The following is a 23,156-nucleotide window of genomic DNA, read 5'->3' on the forward strand; positions in this document are numbered from 1 at the left end:
TAACATTCTGTCCTCAAAGTTGATGTGTCAGAAGCAGAAGCAAACTTGTGCTGGCTTGTCATGGGCAGAGCATCTCCAAAACTGCAGCCCTTGTGGGTGTTCCTGGTCTGCAGTGGTCAGTACCTATCAAAAGTGGTCCAAGGAAGGAAAAGCGGTGATCCAGCAACAGGGTGATGGGCAGCCAAGGCTCATTGATGCACGTGAGGAGCAAAGGCTGGCCCGTGTGGTCCGATCCAACAGACGGGCTGCTGTAGCTCAAATTGCTGAAAAAGTTGACGCTGGTACTGACAGAAAGGTGTCAGAACACACAATGCGTCGTAGTTTGTTGCGAATAGGGCTGCGTAGCCACAGAGCAGTCATCGTACCCATGCTGACTCCTGTCCACTGCTTAAAGCACCTACAATGGGCACACCAGTCTATAATTCATATTGTTATGGCTGATATTGTGTGTATATACATATACAGTGAGGGAAACATTTATTTGATCCCCTGCTGATTTTGTAAGTTTGCCCACTGACAAAGAAATGATCTGTCTATCATTTATTTTAATGGTAGGTTTATTTGAACAGTAAGAGAGAGAATAACAACCAAAAAGTCCAGAAAAACACATTTTATAAACTGATTTGCATTTTAATGAGTGAAATTAGTGAGTATTTAATCCCCTCTCAATAAGAAAGATTTCTGGCTCCCAGGTGTCTTTTAAACAGGTAACGATCTAAGATTAGGAGCACACTCTTAAAGGGAGCGCTCTTAATCTCAGCTTGTTACCTATAGAAAAGACACCTGTCCACAGAAGCAATCAATCAGATTCCAAACTCTCCACCATGGCCAAGACCAAAGAGCTGTCCAAGGACGTCAGGGACAAGATTGTAGACCTACACAAGGCTGGAATGGGCTACAAGACCATCGCCAAGCAGCTTGGTGAGAAAGTGACAACAGTTGGTGCAATTATTCACAAATGGAAGAAACACAAAAGAACTCCCTCGGTCTTGGGCTCCATGCAAGATCCCACCTTGTGGAGTTGCAATGATCGTGAGAACAGTAAGGAATCAGCCCATAACTACACAGGAGGATCTTGTCAATGATCTCAAGGCAGCTGGGACCATAGTCACCAAGAAAATAATTGGTAACACACTACGCCGTGAAGGACTGAAATCCTGCAGTGCCCGCAAGGTCCCCCTGCAAAGCACATGAACAGGCCTGTTTGAAGTTTGCCAATGATTCAGAGGAGAACTGGGTGAAAGTGTTGTGGTCAGATGAGGCCAAAATCGAGCTCTTTGGCATCAACTCAACTTGCCGTGTTTGGAGGAGGAGGAATGCTGCCTATGACCTCAACAACACCATCCCCACCATCAAACATGGAGGTGGAAACATTATGCTTTGGGGGTGTTTTTCTGCTAAGGGGACAGGACAACTTCACTGCAGCAAAGGGACAATGGACGGGGCCATGTACCGTCAAATCTTGGGTGAGAACCTCCTTCCCTCAGCCAGGGCATTGAATGGGTATTCGTGGATGGGTACTGTCAATGATGTTTTCATTCTGTCTCTAACTGTTCAAATAAACCTACCATTAAAATTATAGACCGATAATTTCTTTGTCAGTGGGCAAACATACAATATCAGCAGGGGTTCAAATACTTTTTTACCTCACTGTATGTGCGCACAGACACACACACACACACACACACAGTACCAGATAGAGTCCGACCAGCAGAACATTCGCCTATCTTGTAGATATTTAGACAACTTTTTCCCCTTTTGTTTGTTTCTTGCTGTTGCATTGAATTGGTGCTTCTGTTGTCCTGCGTTTGCTGCAGTGAAAACATGTGAACAATGTTTATTTTTATTGCATGCTTAGTTAGTTGCAATAGTATGAAAGTCGTTTTTTGTTTTGTAATTTTTTTAATTGGATTACCTTTGTCAATGTGGGGTAGGAATTTCTCTCAAATATCCATGTGTCCAATTATGTTCAAAAAGACAACTTTCCTGGGGGTAGGATAAAAATCTCTCTAGAGCAGTGTTTCTCAACCCTGCCCTGCATGTTTTAGATCTCCCCTGCCCTAACAAACCTGATGTAGCTCATGAAGGCGTTGATAATGAGCTGATCATTTGAATCAGTTGTGGAAGATATCTGAAACAAGCAGGGCAGGGGGGCACCCAGGAGCAGGATTGAGAAACACTGCTTTAGAGTGCTCATTTCTATGTAGTCTCCTGGGTGGGACATCCAATGTAACTGACATCCCTCCTGATGACCCAGTTAGACACGCCTCCAATTGGGTTATCAGGAGGGTCAGCCAATTAAACTATAAGTTGCACACAGTTGACTACATTAAAATATCTGATGGCATCAACGATGGTGTCTGGGATTTATATTATTTCACTCGAATAAGTCCTCTATCCACTTCCAAAGACAGTATACGTAGCATTTCATTCCTCTTTTATGTGGCTTTACTGTCACTCCATATGTGCTTAGTAGCTGAATTTCCATTCAAACAGTGGATACAACCGAAGTATTTCAGTCAAACTTCACTCCTACAGACACAGAAATAAAAACACCAAACCATTCAGTTTTGGAATAATATATCTATATTGTTTAATATTGAAATGATGTATGACTCCTCTGTGTTACAGACAATCAACACAAACCGATACAATAAATGACAGAAAATACAGTCTAATGTTATTAGCACCACTAGAGACTATTGTCCTCGTACTGTTTTAGTGTTGTGTTTGTATAGCCCACACAACAACGGTCTACTCATGATCTATGTACACCAGTTAACTAACACTCTGGGTTTACATGGTAAAGTACAGAATCAATGAATCGCAGACAGGTTATGATTGGTTGAATACAGTTGTAGGAGGGGCTAAGTTAGGTGAATGGAATCCCCTCTGCTAGGAAAGAATGCTATGACAGCTTTGATTTGGGAATAACATTGTTGATTTCTTCTATAATCCCTATAAGCCTTGCTTGTGCTGACACTGAGCCAACATCGACAACAAGAGGTTTACTAGAACAACTAGCCAACCTTACATGTGCAAAATAACCACTCTCATACTGTTGAACATTTGATTTTAAATTCTGATGTTTTAACAAAAAAACAGAATAAAAACAAGGAATTACACTCCTTTCTTAAATAATATCCTTAAATGTGTGTTCTTGAATTAACAAATCTGTCTTTGTGATCCTTAATACACAGACAGTCTTGTCACTAGCCAGAGGGAGCACAAGAGTTAATAAATCACCATCATCGTTATAAAAAAAAAAAAAAAAAAAAAATATTCCAGCTGGAGAAGGCCACAGAATCCACCGTTACAACCTCCCTCTAACAGCTTTATCCAAGAACGACAAATCCAGACATTTACAAAATAACACAACTACTGTTCTGGCCCAAACCACGGCACTTTTCACAAATTTCACTGAATGACAATTTGACAAACATTAGCTTCAGATACAACAAACGCAGACTGCAAACAGCACCAAGTCATGGACTCCAACATCAGAACGGTTTAAGGACGAGAATGGGACCATCTTTGGATGGTTGCCTTGTTACCAACATCTGGCCATTAATTACAAATAAAGACAACTAATCAGGGACATTTAAAAGGTTCGTTCTCTTACACTGTTCCTTTAGTGTAATATATCCATGACAATATCTGTCGCGTGTAACGATGTATCCATGACAACATCAGATGTGTTTAAAGTGCTCACACAAGTGTGATTAATTTCATTAGGTAACAGGGTTGGCCGGTAGCCTAAGTGCTTTGGAATAAAAAAAAACAACGACTCTAAACAATTAAGACTGTGGAACCCTACCCACAATGCAGTTCCTTCACATCTTATACCTTATCCTTATGCCCTTGCCCCCCATGCCCAATCACAGCAAACATAATCTTTTGAAGATATTGGTAAGCGCCAATTGAGCACAGATACACTACCATTCATCTCAGGCCTCAGTCAATCTGAAATAAATTGTTGGCACTACACAGGTCATATGCAGCATTTACTGTCATGGTAATCTAAGAGAAAAATGACTTTAAAAACCCAACACTTATTACCTGCTTTTGGATTCAAGTGGTTGGAGGGACGTGGCACAGAGATTTTATAAAGGGCATGCAGAAAAATAATATGATATCTGTCTAAAAGTGTCTAGTCAATAGTATTATTTCTTGGTACTCATTTGGCTAATTATATACATTTCCCATCACTTAATTCATTCATTCAGACAAAAGTGCTTATTTCAGTAGTACCACTAAACTTCCAATCTAACCAAATCACATTCAGTTCCATGGCACCATAAACTATCCCAACAATAGACCCTAACCAAATCGAACTCTAAAATAATCCCAAACAACCAAACCCTAAACCTGATTTGACCCTAACTAAACCAAACATTATACAACAACCAAAGAAAACCCAACCTAATCTAATCTGACCCAACCATAATCCTAAACCAATACCATCACATTCAGTTCCACGAATGTCTAACCATTCAGTTAAGGCAAATCAGATGTCAGTGTCATGAGACACACTTCAACATTGTTTTACCCACAGGAATAGATTATTCTAGATTAAACTTTAAGAGCAGGTATATCCCCATGTTGTCTACTGCCTGGGGAGCCTGTCTAAACAGGAAATATACTCTACAAATGTTCTTCCCCTTCCTTTCCCTCTCCTGTCCACACTGAGGCTAGGGTTTTAAACTAAGACTACTAGCCTGAAGCATGTACAGTGTCCTGGTGAACTAACAGACCCCTGACCAATTCACTAATTTTACTGAAGTATGAATGCTTCATTGACATTTCATTCAGTTTGATACTCTATTTTACAACACTGACAATGGAATAATTTATTAAAGGTGATCAACAGGGGTGTTTCAGTACTCCAGGCATGTGATGAAAGGAGCCTGGATTAATACCTGTCCTGCTTCCTGGGAGTAAGATCATCCTCAAGAGGCCTAGATCCAAGAGGGCCTCAGTTTACACAGATGAAAGAAACTGACCTAATAAAGACAAAAAACTGGTCTGTATTTAAAGGGTGTCTAGAAAAAGCGGTTACTCAAAGAATACCATATGAAAACATGAGAGTGACCCAGGTGGGATGAGGGAAAAGGCCCTGTGGTCAGATGAGACCCACACACCAGATGAGAACACACCATTCCTACAATGAAGTATGTTGGTGGCAGCATCATGCTGTGGGGACGGTTCTGAATAGTAGGGACCGGGCATCTTGTTGAAATTGTTGGAAGAATGATAAAGCTAAATAGAGGAAAATACTGCAAGAGAATGTGCTTCAGTCCGCTAAAAACTGAAGCAGAAATTCACTATTTAGCAGGACAATGGTCCAAGGCACAAGGCCGAAGCAACTTTATAGCAGCTCAAGAACAAAAAGATGAACATCTTTCAGTGGCCCAGTCAGTCCTGAACTCAATCCCATTGACAATCCATGGCACTATTTGAAAATAACCGTTGCCCAACCAAGTACCTGTTGCAAATCTGCCAAGAAGAATGGGCTTCAAAGCAGTGTTCAAAGCAGGAACATACTTACCAGAAGACTTAAAGCTGTTATTGCGGTAAAATGTGGCTCTAACAAATATTAATGTGTAGGGTTTTTACCTGTGTAAGCAACAGTTATAAACCTTTTCTTAAATATTTCCCAACATGAAACCAACGTCTGATATTTGATTTTGAGTGTTAGTGTTATAAAATCAAATATCATAAAATACGTACCATTTGTACTTCAGTAAGATTCTAGAATTGGTCTTAATAATTTTGCACGGCACTTCAAAATACACTAGTAAAACTTGTGCCATCTAGCCAGCGATACGGGTGAAATGTTTTAATGATTGCCAGGCAGATTGCTAGGCTGGGGCTAGGATAAATTGTAGTTTTGTAGCCTGGCCGGCCAGTACATCACGGTATAGAACCCACTTCCACTTATATAGAATAAACCAATCCGCCGTAGCCCCTTAACTCTCTGAGGGCACTCAACCAATCAGCTATAGTCCTGTTAACCTCCAAGGGCACTCAACCAATCAGATACAGGCCCTTAACACTCGAAGGGCACTCAACCAATCAGTGGGCTCCTTTTCCTAAGCAGCAACATGTCCATAATATGTTTGACACATTATTAGCAAACTAAACTAAAGCGTTAACATGACTAAAACCACAATGTGACGGCTCCTATGTCAACATGCTTCATAGCTGGGGTCAGATGACACATAGGCTACAATATAAGGTGCTTAAGCCAGGAAACAATAAGCAGATTATTACAGATACATCAGCTTATCTACAACTTCCCATAACTTTCCATTGTACCAACTGTAACAAACAAACACACACAAACACACATTGAATTGACTCTCAAAGAACAAGGATTAGGAAACCCTGTTAAGTGACAGTGTGAACAGGTACTACAGTACCTACATCCCTGCTCAGGGTGATATACTTCACACTACATACACACTACATACACACTACATACTTAGCAGAGTGGGGATGCCAACATATTCATATTTCCTAGGATGACTGCTTTTGATCCAGATTTATGGATGTAACAGTGTGTGATTAGTGCCATAAAAAACAGGAACTGTCCAGAGGTATAACCTATAGACATCTTTCATTTTGAATGATTCACCAGATCTAACAGACCTAAACCATCTTTTAGACAGTAGATCATTAACCACATGTTTTTTTCTTAATGTAAAAAACATGAACATAATAGACTTGATATATTTTGGGCTAGCGTCTGTGACTGGTTAGTCACAACCTTAACACCATAGATAATGATATAATGTCGACCCACATTGCACAAAATTTCACAATTTACAAAATGAAGAAAAATATTAAAGTACATCTTAAACATCACTAAGAAAGTAATAAGGTGCAGGATTGATTATAAATGCTATAGAATAATATCTAACAACAGCGTTTCAGCTCACAGGATTTGGTTATTGCGATGCCATACATATGTTTTAACAGACGGACAGATCAACATTTGGTTATCGACAGAAAACATGTCTGTTGTGTTCCATTTGCCTGTTCGATGACCCCTCATCAATCCTGAAGTTTTCCCTTCAATGTGACCCCACAACCTTCAACACTTGTTCTAAGAGGTCAGATCCAACACCCTTGCAGCTGAACAGGAGGGGAGGATGAGGAGATTGGCAGCTGACAGAACCAGAAGGGCCATGTCTAATAACATCCTTCCATCAACACAGAGGCAAGTTACCACAAACCTCCATCAGAGGTAAGCAATCACTGCAGGACATCATTCATACCAGACAGAACACCTAGAACCTTCCCTCAGATAACTCATTCAACACTATACATCTAGAAATTTCTGTCAGAGAATTAATTCCACAAAAAACACCTAGAAGCTTCCCTCAGAGAACTAATTCCACACAGAACACTTAGAACGTTCCCTCAGACAACCCATTCCACACAGAACACTTAGAACGTTCCCTCAGACAACCCATTCTAGACAGAACACGCAAAATGTTACATCAGAGAACTCATCCAACATAGAGCATACAGAACTTTCCCTCAGAGAACTCATTTAACCCAAAACACCCAGGACATTCTCTAATTGCAACAGAGTAGAGGGGCTTAGGCCTCAGAAGTTGATATGGTAGGGGTTAATCTGACCAATTTTCCATTGTGCTAGAAGCAGTGTCTTTAAGGGAATCAATGAAGACAAACAACAATGACAACATACTGTACATCATCTCTGAACTCTCAACAACCAGGGTTGACGTTAACAATTCAAAACAGTATAAAATAACTATCTATTCGGTAGGTGTATGTTTATATATGTCTCAGGAAGCCAACGCTCCTTCACTTCTTCTGACCGTTAAGTCATGTAGAAACCAGGGCACATTAAGAGACCTTGGTCTTCAGATAGCCAGTTACAACGAGGAATCCTCCATCCGTCCATATCTTCCTCTGATGCTGGCAAACCTCATTCTCTCATAGCTAGTCTGACTGCTTCAGGGGCTTACTGGCAATTTCTGACTGTCTGTCCAAACAACTGTCTGACTGACTGACACATTGTCTGACTGACTGTGCGGCTTACCGCCAAACTAGTTGACTGCCTGACTAGCTGGCAAACTGACAAACTGGTTGAAAGTCTGACTAGCTGGCTTACTAACAAACCGGTTGAGTGTCTGACTAGCTGGCTGGTTAACTTTCTGACTGGCTGATTTGCTGACTGGAGGGTAGATAAGAATAGACAGGGTGTTGTAGATTATTGATGCTAGCGGTCTGTTAGCTATATGTTGGAGCCCATCCTGCCAGAGAAGAGAGGTGGTGGAGGGGGGAGGTGGGGCGAGGGGGGGTGGGGCAGCCCGCTTAGGGAGTGGAGCAAGGGGAGGGAGAGGGGAGTGGCATGGTGGGGCGTCACCCCTGCTAGCACCCCCCCCAACACCACTGGTGCAAGTGCAGCTGGGTCCCCAGAAACTGCTGAGTCAGGGGGTTGGCGGCCCACGGGGTCATTGCCAACGGTTACTGTAGGGTTGCTGACACGGAAGCACTTCTCCTTGTGGGCCTTAAGCATGTTGGAGAAACGGAACCTCTGGCCACACACCTCACAGGGGTATGGCTTCTCCCCGGTGTGGGTCCGGCGATGCCGCTTCATGTTTGGACGACTGGTGAAACTTTTCCCACAGATCTCACAGATATACGGCTTCTCACCTGGAAGGGAGTGAGGTGTAAAATATCATTACCGGAGGCTTCTAGACTGGCTCAGCAAAGAAATAGTATCACTGGTACAAGACGAGTTAAATAATGCTCACATTCAAAGAAATCGCTCAACATAGCAAGAGCTATTTAAGCTGATCCACTAACAATCCCAACCAGTCTTCATATGTTTATATACGTACCAATATGTCTTCATGTGTTTATATACAGTATCTCACAAAAGTGAGTACAACCCTCACATTTATCCAAATATTTGATAATGTCTTTTCAGAAGATGAGATGATCTTTTCAGGTGACAACACTGAAGAAATGACATTTTGAACATATATACACTACCGCACATGTTGTGAAAGATTGCTTATAGCCAGATTAAATCCTGTAGTAAGCTGGTAGTTTGAAACTGATAGTTCGGAACTGAGTTTTAAAACATTGTCCTATCTACAGTATCTCTCAAAAGTGAGTACACCCCTCACATCACAGAGCGCTCCTCCACCTTCCGTTTGAGGATGCCCCACAGATGCTCAATAGGGTTTAGGTCTGGAGACATGCTTGGCCAGTCCATCACCTTTACCCTCAGCTTCTTTAGCAAGGCAGTGGTCGTCTTGGAGGTGTGTTTAGGGTCGTTGTCATGATGGAATACTGCCCTGCAGCCCCGTCTCTGCTTCAGTATGTCACAGTACATGTTGGCATTCATGGTTCCCTCAATGAACTGTAGCTCCCCAGTGTCGGTAGCACCCATGCAGCCCCAGACCATGACACTCACACCACCATGCTTGACTGTAGGCAAGACACACTTGTCTTTGTACTCCTCACCTGGTTACCGCCACAATTGGACCCAATTTGGACATTTTCACTTAGGGGTGAACTCACTTTTGTTGCCAGCGGTTTAAACATGAATGGCTGTGTGTTGAGTTATTTTGAGGGGACAGCAAATTTACACAAGTTATACTTTACATTGTAGCAAAGTGTCATTTCCTCAGTGTTGTCAGATGAAAAGATATATTCAAATATTTGCGTGTTTATATGCGTACAAGTATGTGTCTTCACGTGTTTATATGCGTACCAGTATGTGTCTTCACGTCTTTATATACGTACCAGTATGTCTTCACGTGTTTATATGTGTACCAGTATGTGTCTTCACGTCTTTATATACGTACCAGTATGTGTCTTCACGTCTTTATATACGTACCAGTATGTCTTCACGTGTTTATATGTGTACCAGTATGTGTCTTCACGTCTTTATAAACGTACCAGTATGTCTTCACGTGTTTATATGTGTACCAGTATGTGTCTTCACGTCTTTATATACGTACCAGTATGTCTTCACGTGTTTATATGTGTACCAGTATGTGTCTTCATGTGTTTATATACGTACCAGTATGTCTTCACGTGTTTATATGTGTACCAGTATGTGTCTTCACGTGTTTATATGCGTACCAGTATGTCTTCACGTGTTTATATGTGTACCAGTATGTGTCTTCACGTCTTTATATACGTACCAGTATGTCTTCACGTGTTTATATACGTACCAGTATGTGTCTTCACGTCTTTATATACGTACCAGTATGTCTTCACGTGTTTATATGTGTACCAGTATGTCTTCACGTCTTTATATACGTACCAGTATGTCTTCACGTGTTTATATGCGTACCAGTATGTGTCTTCACGTCTTTATATATACGTACCAGTATGTCTTCACGTGTTTATATGTGTACCAGTATGTGTCTTCACGTCTTTATATACGTACCAGTAAGTCTTCACGTGTTTATATACGTACCAGTAAGTCTTAAAGTGTTATTATATGTACCAGTAAGTCTTAAAGTGTTAATATATGTACCAGTATGTGTCTTCATGTGTTCATCAAAGTACTGCTTCATGTTGAAGTCCTTGCCACACCATTGGCACATGAACTGCTTGTGTCCGATGTGGATGGACATGTGAGAGCGCAGCTGGTATTTATACTGGAACCGCTCACTGCAGTTCTGGTACACAGAAAAACACACAATTCATAGGCAAAATACTTGAGTCCATAATCACATTTTTCTAAGCCTAGTATGTCATTAATGTAGATGATTTAAGAGGGTCTTTCCAACCTCACACTTGAAGGGCTTCTCTCCAGAGTGTTGTAGTGAATGAACCTTCAGGGACATGCTGCGCTTGAATGACTTCCCACACGTCTCACAGGTGAACGGCATGTCCTTGGTGTGGGCTACAGACACAAAAAGACAGACTTCACAGAATATTCATGAAAAGCGAACACTATTTCCTAGAGCATATCAGATACTACCTAGTCATCTACAGGGAACAACATATCAGATACTACATAGTCATCTACAGGGAACAACATATCAGATACTACCTAGTCATCTATAGGGAACAACATATCAGATACTACCTAGTCATCCACAGGGAACAACATATCAGATACTACCTAGTCATCCACAGGGAACAACATATCAGATACTACCTAGTCATCCACAGGGAACAACATATCAGATACTACCTAGTCATCTACAGGGAACAACATATCAGATACTACCTAGTCATCTATAGGGAACAACATATCAGATACTACCTAGTCATCCACAGGGAACAACATATCAGATACTACCTAGTCATCCACAGGGAACAACATATCAGATACTACCTAGTCATCCACAGGGAACAACATATCAGATACTACCTAGTCATCCACAGGGAACAACATATCAGATACTACCTAGTCATCCACAGGGAACAACATATCAGATACTACCTAGTCATCTACAGGGAACAACATATCAGATACTACCTAGTCATCTACAGGGAACAACATATCAGATACTACCTAGTCATCTACAGGGAACAACATATCAGATACTACCTAGTCATCTATAGGGAACAACATATCAGATAATACCTAGTCATCCACAGGGAACAACATATCAGATAATACCTAGTCATCCACAGGGAACAACATATCAGATACTACCTAGTCATCTACAGGGAACAACATATCAGATACTACCTAGTCATCTATAGGGAACAACATATCAGATACTACCTAGTCATCTATAGGGAACAACATATCAGATACTACCTAGTCATCTATAGGGAACAACATATCAGATACTACCTAGTCATCTATAGGGAACAACATATCAGATACTACCTAGTCATCTATAGGGAACAACATATCAGATACTACCTAGTCATCTATAGGGAACAACATATCAGATACTACCTAGTCATCTATAGGGAACAACATATCAGATACTACCTAGTCATCTATAGGGAACAACATATCAGATACTACCTAGTCATCTATAGGGAACAACATATCAGATACTACCTAGTCATCTATAGGGAACAACATATCAGATACTACCTAGTCATCTATAGGGAACAACATATCAGATACTACCTAGTCATCTATAGGGAACAGCATATCAGATACTACCTAGTCATCCACAGGGAACAACATATCAGATACTACCTAGTCATCCACAGGGAGCAACACATGTAAACAGCAGCCTGTCTACAACACAACAGCAATCTAATTGAAACAGGAAGTAGTTCCAGGATAAGCAGCTTCCATTCCTGAGGCAAGAGACACTAAACAATGCATCATTGTCTACCCCATGTGAGATTTCATGACTTCAGTATGAGATGGCAAACCAAATGCCTGGATAACAGAATCAGGGTTACATTTTCTTCCTCAAAATGAGTCAAACCACTTGAAAAGGCCTGTTACAAACACCCTGTATTACTCACTATACGACATTACCTACTATTATAGTACCATGGTGAAGGTACCAACCATGTGTTTACTCCGGTTACTATGACGTTACCATAATGACAGCACTCACCAAGCATGTGTTTTCTCAGGTTACTATGACGTTACCATAATGACAGCACTCACCAAACCATGTGTTTACTCAGGTTACTATGACGTTACCATAATGACAGCACTCACCAAGCATGTGTTTTCTCCAGGTTACTATGACGTTACCATAATGACAGCACTCACCAAACCATGTGTTTACTCAGGTTACTATGACGTTACCATAATGACAGCACTCACCAAACCATGTGTTTTCTCCAGGTTACTATGACGTTACCATAATGACAGCACTCACCAAGCATGTGTTTTTTCCAGGTTACTATGACGTTACCATAATGACAGCACTCACCAACCATGTGTTTTTTCCAGGTTACTATGACGTTACCATAATGACAGCACTCACCAACCATGTGTTTACTCAGGTTACTATGACGTTACCATAATGACAGCACTCACCAACCATGTGTTTACTCAGGTTACTATGACGTTACCATAATGACAGCACTCACCAACCATGTGTTTTCTGACGTGAGCCATAGTGTAGAACTTTTTCTCACATATCTCACAGGAGAACTTCTTCTCTGCATAACCATGGACAATTTTGTTGTGTTCATGAAGAGACCAGAGCTTCTTAAAGGCTTTGCCACATGTCACACACTGAGACAAACAGAAACAGAAAGAAGTACAGGAATTACTCAGTGGAAAACAATATTTAAATCACTTCATGAATTGCTGCAGGTAAATTAGGTAAAGGATTAAAGGGTGGCAGGCATGGTTCAACATCTGATTAATAGACTCTGTTTTCTCCTTTCTCATCAGTTAAGATGGTATGGATTGATTTCCTGCCTGTTGGGCCCTGTCCGGGGCCTCCCCCGGTAGGGCCACAGTGTCGCCGGACCCCCCCGTCTCAGTCCCAAGGTCTTACGCTGCTATACTATTGTGCTGGGGGATTGGGTCAGTTCTCCTTCCCCACAAAGTTCTCCTTCTCCACTATAAATCGTGGCTGATATGATTAATGCATTTTCAGAATTTTCCCAGTCTTCTCCCGTTTTAAACTTTAGGAGGACATGAGGTCCTGGGCCACACCTGCGGAGTACCTGGTTTGGGGGGCCCGTTCCTGTCCCTGTCCTTGTCCATTTGGTCATACTTCTGACCTAGTCTACAAGTAGACTCTGGATTTAGCCCACATGCATATATAAATTATTCCAATTGGACTCTTAATATCTCACCCGGCACTGCCAGTAGAGGACTGGTCACCCCTCTGAGCCTGGGTCCTCTCTAGGTTTCTTTTAGGGAGTTTTTCCTAGCCACTGAAATTCAACACTACTGTTGTTTGCTCCTTGGGGTTTAAGGCCGGGTGTCTCTGTAAAAGCACTTTGTGAAAACTGCTGGTGTAAAAAGGGTTTTATAAATAAATTTGATTGATTGATTGATTGATTAAATATGAACCAGGAAGGGACTTGGCATCTCGGCTACAGCTAATTGAGGTTGTTAGTCGAGTTAGCATGCCCATTGACCTACACAAACAAAATTAATATAACAGTAAGAATCCTGACCTACAGTTGGCAAAACAATGATGAAAGGAAACCAGCCATTGAAAAGAGACCTGTGGTCTCAGGGTATTCAACTAGAGAGAGACTGCTGTGTACTTGTATAATGTTTTCAGTTTGTCTTGACTAACTGAATATAAAATTTGCGCCGCCAAGAAAAGGGCAAAATTACGATCAGATTAAATGTGAAGCAAGGTGGATTTAGTGAATCTGCTGCAAATTTTCCCAGTCGATATTCATGTCTTCAAATGATGTTTTTCAGAAGATGGAGAATACTTCGGGATCAGGCAATACTGAAAACTAATCTTTAGACATGTTTTACTTGGTTCTGAAAAAGGTTCTGTGGAAACTGTGGCAGTCATCGGTTGTTTTCCTGCGGTCACGTTCTACTCAATATTGACCGGGTAATCTAGATCTCAGAGGGGACTAGATGACTTTAAGAAACATTAACAGACAAATGGACAGGATCCCAAAACATGCAGTACATTAATAAATGTGTCTGGTAACGTATTGTATCTTAACGTTCACTGGTTCTCCTTGGGTTAATACTATATTGAACGTTTGTTTTGTGGTGGTACTTAAGTAATGGTACAGTGGTAGTAGTTTAGTATTGCTGCTGTAATGTAGTAGTAATCTATTAAGGGTGTAGTAGTATAGTTGTGCAGCAGTGTAATACCAGCACTTACTAACCTGTATGCTCTTTTCACAGTTGGTTTGATGGTGCAGTAACAGTTCACTCTCTAGTAAGAAGCGTTTTCCACAGTGGTTGCAGATCTGCATTCGGTTGTGAGTGACGTTGATGTGTTTCTCCAGGTACCAACGGTTGTTGAAGACTCTGGGACACTTTTTGCAGGGAAAGTGCTGCTTCTCCTCTAGTCGGACCTTCTGACCAACACTTTCAGGGCTCTGCTTCCTCTTCCTCCCCTGGTGACGGTTGGCGAGGGTGGCATCGCCAAGGGTTTGCCGCATGGAGTTTGTTGTCGCAGCAACTGCCAGAGTCCGACTCCCCAGAAGAGGGCCGTCTATCATCATAGACTCCTCATCGTCTCCTGGAATGTTCAGGTCATTCTCCTCTTCTTCTTCCTCTTCCTCCTCCTCCTCCTCCTCCTCTTCACTGCTGTTCCCTATCTCCCGTTCTCGCTCTCTATGCTTCTCATCTTCCTCCTCTTCCTCCCCATCAACATCATCATCCTCATCCTCCTCATTGTCCTCTTCCTCTGAGTCCCTTTGGTCACCATGGCAGCGGGTAAACATATCCGTGGCATGGTTATCTGTGGTGACGTTCTTGCCCTCTGATCCTTTGGAGACATTGAGAGTCTGGTTGTTAAGGTTCACCTCCACGATAATCTGCTCTCCGCCCCCCTCCAGTTTACACACGCCCCTCCCACCTCCTCCTGGTCCTCCACTCTCCTCGTGTTGGTAAAACTGCTTGGCCTGGGTCTGTGAGGAGGTCTGGGGGGATGCTGGGTGTTGATGCTGCTGTTGGCTGAGGGAAGTGGGAGGGTGGTGCTGGTGGCTCTTCCCAGAATCGTCCTCTACCCTCACAGAGAATGGGCAGTTCCCCTCCCGGGTGTACACCCGCCCCAACTCCGCCTCCTGCTTGATCTCCCTGTAATGCTGATGGCCAGGGGTCATGTCAGTGGGGTCACCAAGGCCATCCTGACTGATCATGTTGTCTAAAGTGGTTCCGGTTGCCCTAAGCGACTGGCTGCCAATCAGGTCACGGCAGGAAGCTGCAATGTCATTCATCTGCAGAAGTGTGGCAGCGTTGAGTACGTCCTGGACACTACGGCTGCTAACCAAGAGACGGGAGGTGTAGATGAAGTTAAGGATCTGCTGCAGGCCCTGCCATTGGATACAAAGGAGCGTTATGTAGGACTTATGAATGTGATATGTCTGGCTCATAAATGTGATGTTTTGGGCCCATGTGTTATGTCCAAATGTGAATGGCATACAGCATATGAATTCACCTCAGCCTTAAGAAATGTGTTGTCTAATGCTTGCATTACATGTGGGTTGTGTAGGCCTAATGGATGTGTAATGTAGTTGTTATGTAGACCCTATGTCTAATGCTTTCATATTGTGTGGCTTTTGTAGGCCTAATGGATGTGCAATGTAGCTGTTATGTAGACCCTATGTCTGATGCTTGCATTATGTGTGGGTTGTGTAGGCCTAATGGATGTGTAATGTAGTTGTTATGTACACCCTATGTGTAATGCTTGCATAATGTGTGGCTTTTGTAGGCCTAATGGATGTGTAATGTAGTTGTTATGTAGACCCTATGTCTGATGCTTGCAATATGTGTGGGTTGTGTAGGCCTAATGGATGTGCAATGTAGCTGTTATGTAGACCCTATGTCTGATGCTTGCATTATGTGTGGGTTGTGTAGGCCTAATGGATGTGTAATGTAGTTGTTATGTACACCCTATGTGTAATGCTTGCATAATGTGTGGCTTTTGTAGGCCTAATGGATGTGTAATGTAGTTGTTATGTAGACCCTATGTCTAATACTTGCATTATGTGTGGGGTGTGTACACCTAATGAATGTGTATCAACCTGGGAGCTGAGCGTGTCCAGAGACAGGTCTACTCGACGCAGCTGCTTGCTCTGGGAGAACAGTGAGTGGAAGAAGGGGCTGTAGGCCGCCAGCACCCCCTTGTGGGCGGGGAAAGTACTGCGCTGGCGCACCAACACAATGTCCACGTCACAGAGGTCCGGCTGGAAGAGGCGCTGCTCGTTCAACCGGTCCATCAAACAGGTGAAGTGAAGAGCCACATCCTCCACCAGAGAGAACTCAGTCGACGGAAAGTCTGACGTCTTCTCAACTATGAGCTGGAGGAGAGACGGAAGGAGGGCGAGAGATGGAGCAGGGAAGGAGAGATGAAGGAGGGAGGGAGGAGGAAGGGAAAGATGGAGGAGGGAGAGATGAAGGAGGGAGGGAGGAGAGGGATGGAGCAGGGAGGAGAGGGATGGAGGAGGGAGGGAGGGAGGGGGAGGGAAAGATGGAGGAGGGAGAGGGATGTAGCAGGGAGGGGAGGGATGGAGCAGGAAGGAGGGATGAAGGAGGGAGGGAGGGGAGGGATGGAGCAGGGAGGGAGGGAGGAGGAAGGGAAAGATGGAGGAGGGAGAGATGGAGCAGGAAGGGAGGGATGGAGGGGGAGGGAGAGATGGAGGAGGGAGGGATGGCACAGGTAGGGAGGGATGGAAGGGGGGGGATGGAGTAGGGAAGGAGAGATGGAGGGGGAGGGATAGAGGAGTGAGGGGGAAGAATGGATGGAGGATCAATGAGGGGAGGAGAGATGGAAGGAGAAGAGGAGGGATGAAAGAGGAAAGAATGGAGCAGAGAGGGATGGAGGGAGGACCAATGGAGGAGAGAAGAGAGGGAGAAGAAAGGTAAGATGGGGGTAGGAGAGATGGAAGGAGAGGAGGAAAGATGGGGAGGAGATTTTGAGAGGGTAGGAGGATGAGGAGAAATGAGTTTTATTTCTAAGATGAGCAGATTTCTGATTAAGAAAATGTGTTCTGTTGTGATGGTTACACAACATCATTAGACAGAATCATCTTGGGAATCTCCATTTCAGATAAGATTTGAGGGATTATGGCAGTATTTTCCTTATCTTAAAATAATTAGGTGTGCTTGCCAAAGGCAAAGAACGACTCTAGATTTCTCTCATAGTCTTATTATTATCAGGTGTGCTTACTAAAAACTAGAGCATAAACAAGAAAGATATCAACACCAAACCAACTCTCAAATGAATGCCCCACCATGGGTTGCTTGAGAAGATTTTGATACTATTTATACTTTTTAACTCATACTTGTAACAATATTTACATTCTCTCAGTGCATTTCAATGAGAAGATTCATTATGCAAATGCATACAGTACCATGGACTTCAATGGGGGGAAAAAAACTACTGGTACTTTTTGTATATCTCAAGCGATTTAAACGTTGTCAATGAGGGAGTGTTTGTGCGTTGCGAAGAGAGAACTGTGAGTTTGCAACCTGTGTGAGGCCAGGCGAGCAGTCAGTGGAGGAAGCTAAACTGTTACCAACAGCACTTTGACCTCGGTTTCACTGGTGTCGTGACCCGGATCGGTAGATTTGTCTCAGCTCAATGTCTAGGGTGGCTTACTGTGTAGAGAGTTTAGAAGGGGTGAATGTAAAAGAGTTAACAGACTGGAAGCTTTCTGCTAGCTAGAAATGTTGTGAATAGGGCCGTCCAACTGCTGCCAGATGAATTTATCCATCATATCTCAGTTAGCCATGAGTTTAAAAGGTGACATGAGGCACAAATCGGGAACCCGTTTCGTTTAACAGTGATACTTTTACTACCAGTGGTCAAAAATCACAGACTGTAACTTTAACTTAACTATATAGCCAGCTATACAAGCATTCATTGATTTGTGCCAGAGGAGAAACTGGCCACCACTGTCTAGGTTTATTGGCTGTGATGTCATTGTCAGCTGTTTTTTTTTGTGCTCCCTCATGCACTCGAGGCTGTCAGGTCATTGAGCACGCCGTCATACGTGTTGTTCCATCCCTGGCTAACAGAATAGCTAGCTAGGGACGCCTTTAAAGAAAGTATTGTGACATTTTAAACTCTCCCAAATCCACTGGATGTTGTTGCAATGACAGTACCTTAGACACAGACTATATCGGAGATTGGAGAAAGGACAACAATCAATAATAAGATAAAAATAATAATCTCTAGTATATTCGAATTCTCGCAATGGAGATCAACTATATGTCTCTGATAAGCGGTTGGTATGGTTGGTGTCAATAGTTTTTGGGATTATTGTCCCTGCTCTATGGGACACATTGCACTTCACAGTAGGGGGGGGGGTCCAGAATCAAAGCTAGCTCTGTGGGGCACAGCAAAACCTTCCAAGGTGGGCTTATTTTAGCACAGGAAGGGCAAGGTTTCGATCCGAACAGGACACTCACAGGGACACACACAGTCAGTACATTGATATTCAGTGCCGCCTCCCATTATCCCCCTCTTCTCTCTCCCTCCTCCTCCCCCTCTTCTCTCTCACTCCTCCTTCCCCTCTTCTCTCTCACTCCCTTTTCCCTCTCTCCCAGTCCCTCAGAAGACACATTATGAAGAACACAAAAAATATGACAGGAGAAATCATTGGTGAAACCATGGTGAATAAACCTCCAAACAATTAATGGAATTGGTCATTCCAGGGTTCGGACTGTTCCTGTGCATGAGGAGGACTAGTTAGGGTCTCCTAGCTCCTCAGCTGGATGCCTGTGTCCTGGAGCTGGTGTGGCTATATGCTATCACTATCTAGAAACTGAAGAGACAGTGCAGGACAAAAGAGAAAAGATTATATCAATGCTTTGTAGTTTTCATGTGTTTGTTGTATTAAATCAGGGGTTTGGTTCAAGGTAATGAGAGACAGGGGGAGAGTGAAAGAGGAAGAACAGATAAGAGGGGGGAGAGGTCGGGGATGAGGGAGAGAGAATTGAAAGAAAGGAGGGAAAGATATGACAGAGCAGAGGTAATGCGGTGAGGAGAGGGTGAGAAAGTGAGATCAGAGTCTACTCCCAAGACGACCTAACTTGTACTAATGTATACATGAGTTGTACTAATTCAAGTTCTACATGAGTTGTATTAATTCAAATGTATAGATGAGATAATTAAATGAGACAAATTAAATTGCATACATGAGTTGTACTAAGCACTATATGAGTATTACTAACCAACGTTTATGTGAAAAACAAATGGGTCATTTCCTCATATTTAACCAGAAAAGGAACCACATTGGACATGCACTCAGTCCAAAGGATAATAGGGAAACATTGGTACAACCCATAAAGTCAGCTGATAACGTCTCTCCTTTTGTTACTGTGAGAGCTCCTTATTATTTTGAGGAGTGGTGAGAGGTGGAATAGTACAATCAATTCCAGACTTTAAGCTAACATGGTCATCAAAGAAGACTAATAATGCCGATACTGAGCTTGGTGGATACTGTGTATTTAAGAAAGATAGGATAGGGAAAGATGGTGTTATTAACATTTTTACAAAACATCATCTCTTACTCTTACTGCTAGTCTCCATCACTAAGCAATTTTATTTGCTAGCATTCAACCTAAAATTAGGAAACAGCTATGAAACTACACATGTAGGAGTGCATTTCCCCCTTCTGCTGAGAAATGTATGCTAAACCAGTTAACTGAAATTGTAGCCAACTTCATGTCATCTCAGGTGATCATCCTTCGATATTTTAACTTTTAAAGGGAAACAAAGGACTCAAGTCAATGAGTCCTACATTTAAGGTGCCTACAAAGTCTACATTGACCCTAAAGAAGAGTTCACATACCACTCTGCCAAAACGGATCGTTTTGGATACAGGACATATTGAAGTCACAACTTTATTGCAGCAGGTAATCTCTCCGAGAAACATTCTACTCCCTCCCAAAAATACTGTTGTTAATAGGCCAGGTTTTTCCCCTGAGTCTTTTCACAGAAGAGGAAGTCCTTGATCCCATGCTAGCTATCAACACTTGGAAAGCCACAGGGTCTGACAAACATAACTTAGGTCTGCTGGTTAGAAAACTCAAGAGTCAATTAAAAAAGGTTTAATAAGTCTCCTTGCTCAGATCACATAAACAGCTTTGGTTTACTGCTGACACACTGATTAGCATTTGGAGCTAGCTAAACTGCTAACCTTGTAGAAATGTTTCTGTCTTTACACTTAAAGGTTTTAACTAATGGCTGCTCCCAGAAAATTTGTTGTCAATGACAGTCTCCTTCCTCTGTGTTGATAATGATCTGGAGACATCAAGTAAATGGCTATTCAATGACACTTTTTTTGTTGAAGCGATTGCACCCTTTCCAAATAATGATGATCCTTCAATAATGTGCATCAGACAGCAGCAGTTTTATCTCTGGAATAGCTCCACAGCTACTGGCCATGAATGACAGATGAGCTCCATCTACCGTTAATTCCTGTAGATTGATACGGAAGGCAACAATACAGTAGCTACCGCACTAATAAACAAAATGGCAATCCCTGTGACAGTTAATCAAACAACACTAAACAAACATTTTGGATTTAAGACCCCATATCTGTCCTTCTTACATCCCTCTGTTTTCCTTCTCCTCCCCTACTTTATACGTCAGTCTGGTGATGTGTGATAAATGTCAGTCTGGTGATGTGTGATAAATGTCAGTCTGGTGATGTGTGATAAATGTCAGTCTGGTGATGTGTGATAAATGTCAGTCTGGTGATGTGTGATAAATGTCAGTCTGGTAATGGTTGATAAATGACAGACAGGTGATGTATGTTAGATGTTACTGTGGTGATGTGTGATAGATGTTATTCTGCTGGTGATATCTGAACAGTCTTTCAGTCAACTTCCCCTGATGCATTATTCATCCGTCAGTGATCTGCAACAGGTGCTCTAGGACTCCTAACTGGCAGAAGTGACCACTGACATGACCAATCAGAGGTGGCGTTAAAAACTGCAGCTGTAGTTGTCAGAGCCCGGTTGTCAGAGCCCGGTTGTCAGAGCCCGGTTGTCAGAGCCCGGTTGTCAGAGCCCGGTTGTCAGAGCCCGGTTGTCAGAGCCCGGTTGTCAGAGCCCGGTGTCAGTCAGAGCCCCGACAAATATCTGTAAAACACTCAAATGTCCTGATTTTCGACATTCACTACCAAATTGTCCCGGTTTTAACAACAATTAAAATAATTATTATTATTGTAATAATACTGTAATGTTTCCACATACGAGTCGGAGCCAAACAAACAACTGCGTAGAACTGCTTAGCAAAGCTACAATTCTCATGAAAGCTCAAGGGAACGGAAAAACACACAGGACAGTGAAAACAGTAACAAATGGGGCCAGCTTCTTACCTGTATAAAAGACACATGGGAGCTACAAATCTTTCTGATTGAGGGGATCAAATACTTATTTCACACATTTAAATGCAAATCAATTTATAACATTTCTGACATGCGTTTTTCTGCATGTTTTTGTTGTTATTCTGTCTCTCACTGGGCAAATAAACGGATCCAAAAATATTTGCCCTCATCGTAGGTGTATCAGGAAAATACAGCTCCGGAAAGCATTAAGAGACCACTGCACCTTTCCCTTTCCTTTTTGAATGAGGAACAGAAGCGTTTGCAGTGGTCTCTTCTGTTCCTCACTCAAAACCTTCCTTTTCAAAATGTTTGGAAAGGAAAGAAAAAGGTGCAGTGGTCTCTTCATTTTTTCCGGGCCTGTAGAAGTTTGGGGGGTAAACTGCTATGGATATTAGATGTGGGACCCTTTGGATACGATAGATGTTTTACAAATACTTCCCACAATTTTTGCCAATTTATATATAACATGTAACAGAACAGGTGAATATCAGGCTGTTAGCGATGGTTCAGTAGTGTTGGTTGGATCGCTATGCAGTCTGAGCAAGATCGTATTTAGTCTTATTTGAATTAAAGGGGCATTTTGTAAACCTTTTCCACATTTGTAAATATAGTGGACAGATGCCTGAATAAATAACCATTATTCACAGTGTACACAAATGGGTGTACATCCTAAAACATCCTACAATTTCTATTGGTCAAATGGAAAAGCTACACTCTCCTCTGATGTCTCCAGGACACATGATCATCTCTCTATAAACTAACAACTGCGGGGTGAGTTAGCTGGAGAACAATACAGCAAAGTACAGTCCAGGAGAATACAGTAGAGTAGGAGAATACAGTAGAATACAATAAATTACAAGAATACATAACAGTAGAATACAGTAGAGTAGGAGAGTAAAGTACAGTAGAATTCAGAAGAGTGCAGTGGAGTACAGTTTTACACAGACAGGAAAGAGTTGCAAGAGTGAAGCATTATGGGGCTTTAGATATGTTTTCCCTACACCTGATCTTGCTAGTTATAGTCAGACTAATCACAGTGGAGAGACCATGTCTTCTCAAAGCAAGTCTTTCTAACTCGCTCCCAATCACTCTCTTCATATTTTCTCTCTCTCCATTTCCATAAAAAATAGCCCAATTCAATTGCTATTTCAGAATTTTCTATGCTCAATCAACAGCAATAGCAGTGAAAAACAGCCAGCCAACAAGAATCCTCC

General features: G+C 42.3%; 1 protein-coding gene across 2 annotated transcripts in view; it reads right to left on the bottom strand.

Moving 5' to 3' along the window:
• Positions 1-2,574: 2,574 nt before the first annotated feature.
• The window catches only part of zbtb47b (zinc finger and BTB domain containing 47b), a 35,621-nt gene continuing 15,039 nt past the window's right edge, over positions 2,575-23,156 (bottom strand). For both annotated transcript variants that reach the window (XM_029116347.2, XM_029116348.2), the window contains exons 2-7: positions 16,627-16,902; positions 14,761-15,915; positions 13,030-13,177; positions 10,791-10,906; positions 10,535-10,679; positions 2,575-8,691 (exon numbers count right to left, since the gene is read on the bottom strand). In XM_029116347.2, the coding sequence (XP_028972180.2) occupies positions 8,270-8,691; positions 10,535-10,679; positions 10,791-10,906; positions 13,030-13,177; positions 14,761-15,915; positions 16,627-16,902 (2,262 nt within the window). In that variant the 3' untranslated portion in view covers positions 2,575-8,269. The remainder of the gene's footprint in view (positions 8,692-10,534; positions 10,680-10,790; positions 10,907-13,029; positions 13,178-14,760; positions 15,916-16,626; positions 16,903-23,156) is intronic.

This window comes from Esox lucius, chromosome 21 (assembly GCF_011004845.1).
Source record: "Esox lucius isolate fEsoLuc1 chromosome 21, fEsoLuc1.pri, whole genome shotgun sequence".
In the NCBI taxonomy this organism is placed as follows: Eukaryota; Metazoa; Chordata; class Actinopteri; order Esociformes; family Esocidae; genus Esox; species Esox lucius.